The sequence below is a fragment of the Vespula pensylvanica genome, chromosome 7 (genome assembly GCF_014466175.1).
Source record: "Vespula pensylvanica isolate Volc-1 chromosome 7, ASM1446617v1, whole genome shotgun sequence".
Taxonomy (NCBI): domain Eukaryota; kingdom Metazoa; phylum Arthropoda; class Insecta; order Hymenoptera; family Vespidae; genus Vespula; species Vespula pensylvanica.
In genome coordinates this window covers 7031596-7042522 of record NC_057691.1, presented here as the reverse complement: position 1 = coordinate 7042522, position 10927 = coordinate 7031596, and the positions used below count along the sequence as shown (strand labels likewise).

The 10927-nt window shown below is 27.9% G+C and overlaps 3 protein-coding genes across 3 annotated transcripts in view; 1 reads left to right on the top strand and 2 right to left on the bottom strand.

Annotated features, from left to right (window-relative positions):
• The window catches only part of LOC122630672, a 51861-nt gene that overhangs the window by 10041 nt on the left and 30893 nt on the right, over positions 1 to 10927 (top strand). The window lies entirely within an intron of this gene.
• On the bottom strand, positions 3542 to 7060 carry LOC122630673. The gene is made up of 4 exons (XM_043815441.1): positions 6646 to 7060; positions 6356 to 6447; positions 4565 to 4655; positions 3542 to 3821 (listed from the first exon to the last, which is right to left on the bottom strand). The coding sequence occupies exons 1-4, from the start codon at positions 6658 to 6660 to the stop codon at positions 3672 to 3674; spliced, it is 348 nt and encodes a 115-aa protein (XP_043671376.1). The 5' UTR covers positions 6661 to 7060; the 3' UTR covers positions 3542 to 3671.
• Positions 8625 to 10927, bottom strand: part of LOC122630662 (DNA ligase 3) — a 36291-nt gene continuing 33988 nt past the window's right edge. Inside the window, exons 10-18 of the mRNA XM_043815424.1 lie at positions 10910 to 10927; positions 10763 to 10850; positions 10611 to 10688; positions 10407 to 10530; positions 9984 to 10054; positions 9748 to 9894; positions 9459 to 9667; positions 8898 to 9348; positions 8625 to 8720 (exon numbers count right to left, since the gene is read on the bottom strand). The exon at positions 10910 to 10927 is cut by the window's right edge and continues 62 nt beyond it. Coding sequence (XP_043671359.1) covers positions 8640 to 8720; positions 8898 to 9348; positions 9459 to 9667; positions 9748 to 9894; positions 9984 to 10054; positions 10407 to 10530; positions 10611 to 10688; positions 10763 to 10850; positions 10910 to 10927 — 1267 coding nt within the window. The 3' untranslated portion in view covers positions 8625 to 8639. The remainder of the gene's footprint in view (positions 8721 to 8897; positions 9349 to 9458; positions 9668 to 9747; positions 9895 to 9983; positions 10055 to 10406; positions 10531 to 10610; positions 10689 to 10762; positions 10851 to 10909) is intronic.

The window sequence follows — 10927 nt, the reverse complement described above, 5'->3', positions numbered from 1 at the left end:
GTATATATACACATATATATATTTTGTTTTGTTATCGGATAATTATTAATAATAAACGAAATACTTTGTTTGTACAAAACATACAGAAAATCAATAGTTCAGTTGGTGGGTGTAAGGCGATCGTTCTTACACCCACTATGCAATTATATAATTTGCCGGATTATTTCTAATTTTCAATTATTATTTACAATTTCCTAAAATTTAGGGAATATTTAACTTATAAAAGAAAATAATTTACAGAATCATATAGATACCCACACAATTAATATGAACACATATATGTGTATATATACAAATATATATATTTTTTTTTGTTATCGAATAATTATTAATAATATACGAAGTATTTTGTTTATACAAAACATACCGAAAATCAATAGTTCAGTTGGTGGATGTAAGGCAATCTTCCTGGCATCCACTATGCAATTATATAATTTGCCGGATTATTTCTAATTTTCAATCATTATTTATAACTTCCTAAAATTTAGGAAATGTTTAACTTATAAAAGAAAATAAGTTACAGAACTATATACATGAACACAATTAATATGAACATATATATATATATATATACATATATATATTTCTCTTTTGTTACCAGACAATTATTAATAATATACGAAATACTTTCTTCATACGAAACATACCGAAAATCAATAGTTCAGTTGGTGGATGTAAGGCGTTCGTCCTGGCATCCACTATGCAATTATATTATTACCGGATGTATTTCTTATTTTCAATAATAATTGATAATTTCCTAAAATTTTGGAAATATTTAACTTATAAAAAAAATAATTTACCGAACCATATATACACACAAATTTAATATGAATATATATATATATATACATATATATATACATATACTTTTTTTTTGTTACCGAATAATTATTAAAAATATACGAAATAATTTCATACTCAGAAAATACCCACAACCAATAGTTCAGTTGGTGGATGTTAGGCGATCTGTCCTAGCATCCACTATGCAATTATATAATTTGCCGGATTATGTCTAATTTTCAATCATTATTTATAACTTTCTAAAGTTTAGGAAATGTTTAACTTATAAAAGAAAATAATTTACAGGGCCATGTACACACACAAATTTAATATCAATATATATATATATACTTTTCTTTTGTTTTCCCGAATAATTTTCAGTAATATGCAAAATAATTTCTTTGTCCAAAAAAACCATATAAACAATAGTTCAGTTGGTGGATGTTAGGCAATTGCCCTGACATCCACAATGCAATTATTTTATTTGCCGGATGTATTTCTTATTTCCAAACATTATTAATAATTTCCTAAATTTCCGAAAGTGTTTAACTTAAAAAACGAAATAATTTGCAGATCCACGGTTTAACGTACAATTTAGTATCAAAATATATATACATATATATATATATATATATTTTTTATTGGATTATTATTAATAATATTCGAAATACTTTTTTGATTCCAAAAATGACCATGAACAATAGTTCAGTTGGTGGATGTAAGGCAATCCTTCTTTCATCCACAATGCAATTATATAATTTGCCGGATTATGTCTAATTTTCAAACTATTATTTATAATTTCCTAAAATTTAGGAAATGTTTAACTTATAAAAGAAAATAATTTACAGAACCATATACATACACAAATTTAGTACGAATGTATATATATATATTTTGTTTTGTTTTGTTATCGGATAATTATTTATAATATACATAATAATTTCTTTATTCAAAATTTCCTGCCAACAATAGTTCAATCTGTGGATGTTGGGCGATCGTCCTGGCATCCACAATGCAATTATTATATTTGCCGAATGTATTTTTAATTTTCAAACATTATTAATAATTTCCTAAAATTCCGGAATTGTTTAACTTAAAAGGTAAAATAATTTACAGATCCACACTTTAATGTACGAATTTAGTTTAAATATATATATACATATATTTATATATATATATATATTTTATTGGATGATTATTAATAATATTCGAAATACTTTTTTGATTCCAAAAATGACTGTGAACAATAGTTCAGTTGGTGGATGTAAGGCGATCGTCCTGGCATCCACAATGAAATTATATACTTTGCCGGATGTATTTCTAATTTTCAATCACTATTAATAATTTCCTAAAATTCAGAAAATGTTTAACTTATAAAATAAAAATAATTTACAGATCCATATACAAACACAAATTTAATATAAATATATGTATATGTATATGTATTTAATAATTTGTATTTTTATTGATTAAATGATTATTAATCCAAAAGAGGTGTTTTTTATTATTCACAAAATGACTACCAAACGGACTTAAGTTCGCAAATGGAAGAAAAACCATCGATCCTTTCTCTAATATCCCTCTATACCGAAACAAAAGTAATTTAGCAAAATTCATATCTTACTTAGATTCGGTTTTTCTTTTTTGTTGTCATTATGGTTTTTTTTTTGTCTTACAAACAAGGAAACGAATAAGAAAGTATTGCTGACATTTCTGATTTGTTTTATGTGAGGAAATATGTTGAAAATATTGATTGTTATGGCAAATTAAATGTTTGTTTTCATGAATCATTAATTTTAATTAAATAATTGATAATGGAATACATTGTACCGGCATGTACCTGATATTTTATGGCATGTACAATGCATTCTGATTTTCAAATTATAGTATCCGATATCCACAATATTATTCGAAATATATCAGAATTAATCTTTTATGGAAACAAACAATATAAGCAATATTATGTGTACTTGTATATACGTTGTTCTTAAAATTCTACAGTACATATAGATAATGGACTTTGATAAAACTAGTATTCATAATTGGTGAAAATTTTTTTCTTTTAAAAAAAAAAAAAAATGCAAAAAGAAAAAAACTAAAATTTCTTTCGTATTATTTCGTTGTTATAAATTTAAGTAACCATTTAATTTTTTTTAATTTAAATTTCTATCAACCTAATTTATTATTAATTATTTTAAAAAGATAATAATAATTACACCATCTATAGCAATAAATAATTTCAATGAAGTTTTTCAATTTAAAAATATGAACATTAAGCAAATTAATATACGCTCACTCTACAGAAAATCCAAGCATATATAAGAGTAGAGCGCGAGTCACCGGTGGTTGCGTCGGCGTGAACGTGTTAAACCGTATAAGTGGGTAGACACACCCTTTTACGGTGTCTTCTTCAATTTTGCCAAACAAAATTTTCCATCAAATTTGTCCGTTTCTTGCAATGGCTTCTGAATTGAATTTTAACTTTTACGGCATCTCCTAATATATTTTTTAATTTCACATTATGTAAATATAAAATAATGAATTATGGAAAAATACTAAAATTAAATATATTAAAATAGTAAATATTCCAAGTTCTTAATACTTCTAAAAAATTTCTTTTTGTTTTTTGTTGCTTATCGGTCACGGACTTCGAATTTTTTATATTTCTATAATAATAAGAAATACGCGATAAGCATTTCTTTTTTCATTTTTAAATTTTTCTCTTTTTTTTTTCCTTTTTTTCTTTTAGTTATCATTAGCCGTTATTTTGAATTCATTAATTAAATGTTTCTATATCTCCATAATAATGAAATAAGAGACAAAAGCTCGTCGGAACTCGAGGAAAATCAATAATATGACAAAAGATATTTTGAATTGATGCTCGTTCATCATTAGTGGGTACAGCTGCAAGGACAGTTACAATAATCCGCAGCTAATGTTACTGCATACGGACAAATATCCTTCATTTCCGATGACGCAGCAGATTCTTCCACCCACGATGAGTTTACGTGTCTTGCACTTTTTGGAATATCGTGAAAATCCTATAAAAAATTACGAATATACCTATTAAATAAAAAAGAAAATATTAATAATTTTTAATAATAATAATAATAATAATAACAAATGCAACAAAATAAATTTTATATATACACGCGTACTTCGAATTATCTTGAAGCTTTAAAAAAAAAAAAAAAAAAGAACTGAAGAAAAAGATAATATACGAAAATTGTCAGTACGAATAAAATTGAAAGTGATCTATAAAGAAATAGATGCATATTAGATATATATTTTCTAATACATGACAACAGGATAATAGGGCCTGCAGGATTTATTAAATAATTAAGCAATAGTTACGACAACATGGAAAGGTTAATTGGCATAAGCCATAGACAGGCACCTTGTCGGCTACGGAAACTGTTAAATGACGAAGCAGCTTCGGTAATGGCTTCGATATTAACTCTACGATTAATCTTGTTAGCTTTACATCCCCGGGATGCGAGCAGATTTTAGCTCGCGCTGTATTGATCGAATTTGTCGCTTCGTTGCAGTTAAGGGTGGGGTGGGGGTAGAACCAAACTCACGTTCTCTTTTCCGAACGTAACAAATATGAATATTAGGAAATACGAAAATTTTCGAAATTAATATCTTACAGACATTAAAACAGAGAAAAAAAAGATTTCTAAATTAATGAACTTTAGTCGTGTTAGTAACCTAATAAAAATATAATTATTTTTGCAAATTGTTATTATTATTATTATTATTATTATTATTTTTATTAACAAACCTTGAGAATTGTCGACGGAATTTCTTTACGATCGTGAATCACATGAGTGGACTTGTGTCGATCGGAATCTTTTAAAACAATTGCTCCCAGTCTGATCATTTATCAATTTTTATTAAGGAAAATATGTGATTTAAATTTTCTGTGCTAGAAAAAGATATATATATATATATATATGTGTATATATATACGAATATATATACATATATGTATAGATATATTTAGAATTTAATGTAAATAGATTTAATTGTAAATTAGATGTATTTACAATATAGATAAACAATTTACTTAAGCATTTTTAGCAGCTCTTAAGTTTATTTTAATAGCTTTTAAACAGCTTTAATATTTCTTTAGAACTTTTCTTAAATTAGTGTTAAAAGTATTGTCTTCTTTAAATTCCCTGAAGGGGTTGAAGAGTACAAGTCAAATGTTTCAACTAATGATCTCTAATTCTGTTATCTTTTGAAACATCTACGTATATATGCAGATATATAAAGTTCTCTTTTGTATTTTTTGTCTTTTTTTCTTTATATCCAATTACAAAGTTCAACAAAGTTTCTTTGGGCAAAATATATCTGGCATAGAGAGCTTTCATTATTTCAAATGAGAATATGGGAGAGAGAGATAATAAGAGATTAATTAAATAATAATTATAATTACTACGTCCTTCTAATGACACAAAAGCATACATTCATTATTTAGGAAAATGAAACCTTCAAACGTGTTTCATATTACATTAAGCTATAAGACTGGATTAAAAATAATATTAAAATTTTCAATATTTTATAATTAAATAAATAATGATGATATTATTTCAGTGAAAAGTCTACAATATCATATTTTAACAAGTATAATAATAATAAGTATAACAGTAAAAATAATAATAAATATATTTTTTTAATTAGTAATAAAATATGCTGTACTTGTTTATTCAAACATAGGCCGCTCGTCTTATTTATACTGATAAAAAATAATATTATTTTTTCTTTTAAACAGAAAATATTGAAAGAACCGATATTATTTATTGAACAATCAGATATATTTTAATCATATGTATAGTCAGGCACTTTACTAATTAATCGACAGCATATCGATATTTTAAAACCTTCGTTACAGATATTCAGAACATATCAGATAATAGAATAAATATTTAATAAAAATGTAAATATGCACGATATTTTAGATTAAAAATCTCGAGTTCCAATATTCTTCGTTTAAATATTACGTAACAGCAGTTTTCGTGAGTAAACGATCCATCTATCCGATTTTCACCTTTTATTTGGAAATGATTAAAATTTATGCAACATGCAATTACATATCGTCGAAAAATTTCAATGTACGTGTCTATACATATTCCATGCTTTTTATCTCTATATTTGTCTCTCTCTTTCGCCCCTTTCCTTTTTGTTTGCTTATCTGGAAAGCTCCCTCAGTAACGACCAATTTGTGAATACCTCACACGCTCAAAGGATTTAACGGTTTATATATATATATACGTTATCGATTGTACCATTCGTAAATTACGATTCTACGTCACGTACAGGAATATTCGAAGGGGATTTATCTTTGCTTTTCTTTTTTTAAGTATTTTTTCTTTTTTTAAAGGATTGTGTGAAAATATTAAAAATTTTTATTTAGATTTCAATTTGGGAAGGGAAAAGAAGGGAGGTAATAAGAAATAAAGTAAAATAGATTAAAGAGAAAGGGAAAAAAGTCTAGAAAAAAATATTAATCGATATTTAGGGTCAAGGCCGTGAAATATATACCGTAAAATATAATATATAAAAAGGATACGTTTTTAATTCTCGGTAGAAACGTTTCCGTCTCTTTTTTTTTATATCTCGTGCTAGACTGACACGAACCTCTCGAAAAATGCCCTTTGATTTCTGCGAGTTAATTTTAAAATATTATTTAAAAATTCCAAACGTCAGAGTAGACGAACGTGAAAAATGAAAAAGAGAAAAAAGAGGTAGAAAACGAACGAAATGTCAAAAATGGATGGATTCAAGGTCGATGAATGAAGCATGAAATAAAGGATTTTCAAAATTTACAGAGATGTGAATTGGGCGTAGGCGTTAACTTACGAGTACATCCTCCATATTGTCGGTTAAAGGTCGAGCATCGGACGGCAATCCTTTTCGTGGCTTCCGACCGTCGATCCAATTTAATGGACTGCCTCTCTCGTTGTATTCGATATACTATTGTCATATTACATTTATTCACATCTTCCAATATAATTTATTAATAAAAAGTATATCAATAAAAATAGGATATATAATTTATCAATAAAATTACGTATTAACACGTTCACGCCGGCGCGTACCACCGGTGGCTCGCGGCCGACTCTTTCATCGAACGCGTTCCACGGGTGGGTCGCGCTCGAAACATATATATTCTTGAATTTACCGTCAGGGTGAGCATATCACCAAAAATTTAGTTCGTTTAGTAACTAAAAAAAATTACCATATAATCGAAATTTTAATAATGAAAATTAAAAATACATTAACACTAATCGTACCGGCTCTCGCTATACCGATTCTTACCATAACCGTTTGATCGTTTGACCGGTGTACAAATTTCACCGATGTAATAAATCTTTCTTCAGCCTGTTTCGGCAGAAATTGTCAATTTCTTATTCAATTACTATTCTTTACAACGTAACTTTTAAATAATGATAAAATAATCATTCGTATATTTTCGCTCTTATATATTTTGCGTATAACACAAGCAAGAGATCATAATGGCGGTATTTACCTTACATAGAAATAAATGAACGATGCTTTTAATTTATTTAACGGGATTCTTTTGCAAACGATAGGATTCACCTTTCTAGATTTACCGCAAACTTATTTCTTATTAATTAGACAAGATTCAGTTGTTTGGCTTTCTCTGCAGAATCATATTTAGCATGCTTTTCGCGAGCGAGAAATATTGCCTTGACCCGATTGATATTCCTCGTAAGTTTTCTTTTTCGTCTTGCAGAAGTTCGTGATATTCTTTGACTAGCTCTTCTGCTATTTATAGTAGAAATTGTTGTCTGGATATACCTTGTCCACTTGTTTCTTTATAAAGAATTTATGTATTTATACCAGTGAAATAAAGTACGTTGAAAGAAACTCGTACAGGCCATTTATAAAATTTTCATTTGACGCTGTATTTCCTTGACATTTTATCGATGACATTGACGTCGAATTTGGTATTCTTATAATATGCTACTCTTTCAGGTATTCGCTTTCTGTCATTATTAATTTCTATTCTTTTATACTTTGAACTTAGTACTTTAACAAACTTTTTGGGCTGGTTTGGATTTAGAAATTGTTAGAGTATAATTATTTGTTTTCTTTAAGTAAACATTGTGAAACGTTCCACAATTCGTCTTCTGCTGATCTTGCTAACTAGGACGATTCTCTTTTGTCACTTCGAATAATCCCAAATAACACTGTTCGTTTTGCCAATAATTTTATCTCCAATGATGCGCTCGTGAAAAAGTTATCCGTCGTAATATTTCTCCAACATCCAGTAAATGGTTCAACTATTTTGAGGGTAATAAATAAACAGAGTGGTAGTGACGACGGTCGAGATGCTTCTTCTCCCAAATATGGAAAATTCTTTATAATCTATTTACTGTTAGCATCCAAAACTTGATGAGAAATTTATCATGCTTATTTATATATACTATGCAGTGTGTAAATTTACATCTTACTTTTGTAGGGAATATATATATATATATATATATATATATATATATATATCTGTTCATCACATATAAAATTAGAGCAAAATCATGTTAAGATAACGTACGGAACTATCTATAGATGTGATACCAAAGTTCAGAGATAAGATTCCAGATAGAAAAATTTAGAAAATGATGAAAAATTTGTACACCGGTCAAATTTGTGACCGGTTATGATAAGAAACGGGGCTGACAAATTTTTCTCATCTCAAGAAATAGAAGAGAAAAAGAAATCAAAGACGAGAAATTGATTAACAAGAGAATTTAAAATTTTACAGTTAGTTGATGATGATCGGAAGAAATAATATATACGTATAAATTCAAGATGAAATCGTAAATCGTAAATCAAATGACTGTGCTTGTTGGTACGGTTAGTGTTAATCGAAGAATAGTAGAATAAAGAAAAGCATTAATATAAGCGTCGCTCTACAAAGAGAAACGTAAAAACAACCGTCTGCGTGAAAATGCATCATGAAAATATCGAACAGAACGTGAATCAATGAAAATATGATAGAATATATTGATATAAAACATTGAATTAATAAAAGTATTATAACCGATACGAGAATATATAACGATCAATAGGAAAATAATGATACATACGTCGTTATTAACGAAAGAATAATACTTGGCGGATGTATCATCTTTTTTAGAATCACTTTCATTCTTTATTATGGATTCTTCGTGTTCTAGATTCTCGATTGGAGTAGCTTCTTCTTTTATTTTAATATCAGGATCATAACTGGCTTCGAATAAATCTAATATCTTTTCCGTTTTAACATTTTCCTCTCCACATGTTTCTATTTCTTTCATTATTTGTCTACTCGTACTTGGTTGATCAATATGAAATTCCTTTTTAACTCTGATTCTACCTTCTATTTTAATTTTTCCTTTAGTTTTCTCCTTGTCATCGTCGTCGACATTTGTTTTCTCGACTTTTACTCCTTTTGGAGAAATATTTTTTTCTTTATCGATTTTGCCGGAGGTCGAAGGCGTAGAACTGGTCGAAGGCGTAGAACTGGTCGAAGCAATTAATTTCGGATCTTTCTTATCGCTTTAAAAGATTTAAATATGATAAATGATAATACATTATAGACGAACGTGTTGTTAATTTCTTAATTAATTCTATGTTAAACATGTTAATTCCTTTGACTTCATTCTCACCTGTTATTGGTTCCCAAGAGAATGCTAAAGTCTAAGCAGTCAGAACTCCTTCTAAATAATTCACGAAGTTCATTCAAATTCGTAGCAGTAGACCAATCCTTATCATCGCGAATTCTTGTTACTCGTGGGAACCTAATGCTAATTCCATCTGCTGTATGCACTCCTTGATTTGTAAATTCTGCTCCAGTGATTTCCCAGACTGGTTGTTTCTTAAAAAATAATAAAGTAAAAAATTCAACACGTATAATTAATATATTTAAATTAAACGATCACAGAATATTTTAATTACCTTTGGGTCTCTTGCAACAAAGTCTGGTACCATTGGTTTGTTTGCTCGTAACCATTTTGGAACTTTAGCTGGATCTTTACCTATTTTAATCATATCGAGTTTATTTTGAAGTGCCTCTAACATCGCATCGTCGTGGCCAGAGTGTACCTAATTAATTATCATTCATTACTCATTTCATCATTTTCGCTAACTATTTTATTTTATATAAATCAAATTTTATCTTTCGAAACACTCACTTTTGTCACAGTTAACCATTTATCCGCATCAGAATCGTAACAACCCATAAGAAAGATTGACATCATTCCTCCTAGAATATAGATATATTGACACAACATTTCTAATACAATTATTATTTTTGATTTCTCTTAAAAATTCTAGTGATGTTCAATTATTTAACAGAAATCCAAAATAATAATTATATTAAAAATTTTTCCGAAAAAGAAAATCTTAGAGAATGAGTCCACTTCTATTCGATTTTCTTTCTCATTTTTTCGAGAGAAAAATCATTAGGAATTGAGGAAGAGATCATTTTTATTTGACTATTTGAATGGAAGTCGATTGTTATTAAATTTGAAAATAATTAACAAAATTTAGATTATAATAATTATGGTCCGTGATGTTTATTCTTGAATAGTATCGACAGTCGGTAATGTACAAACCTTTTTGACCGGTACCATACCATGCGCCGAGAACAACGAGATCTGCACTATCGGCCATAGCACCACCGAACAAATAATCCTTCTTTACTTTCAACCAATGTCTTTTACCAGGCTCGTACTTACTCTAAAATTATTTTAACATATATATTGCAACGTTATTGATTAATAATATTACTATTATAAATATTTAATAACGAGTTATACTTTAATATCTTTCAGAACTAATCCTTCGAGACCCAATTTCAGAACTTTTGCTATCATCTCTGCCAAATCTTTTTTTTTCTAAAATTATGATATATTGATTATTAAATGAATATGACGAATGTACAAACTAAAGAAAACAAACTTTTACATACATGCACTTCCTGAGATTCAGACAGCATTATTCTGTTAGGTATTTCTGTCATCCTACTCTTCAAAATCTGTCTTCTTTCTTTCATAGATCTGATCAAATAAAATAATGTTATCACAACTTCATAGATAAATATTTTATTAAAACTTACTTGTTAATAAGTACTTCT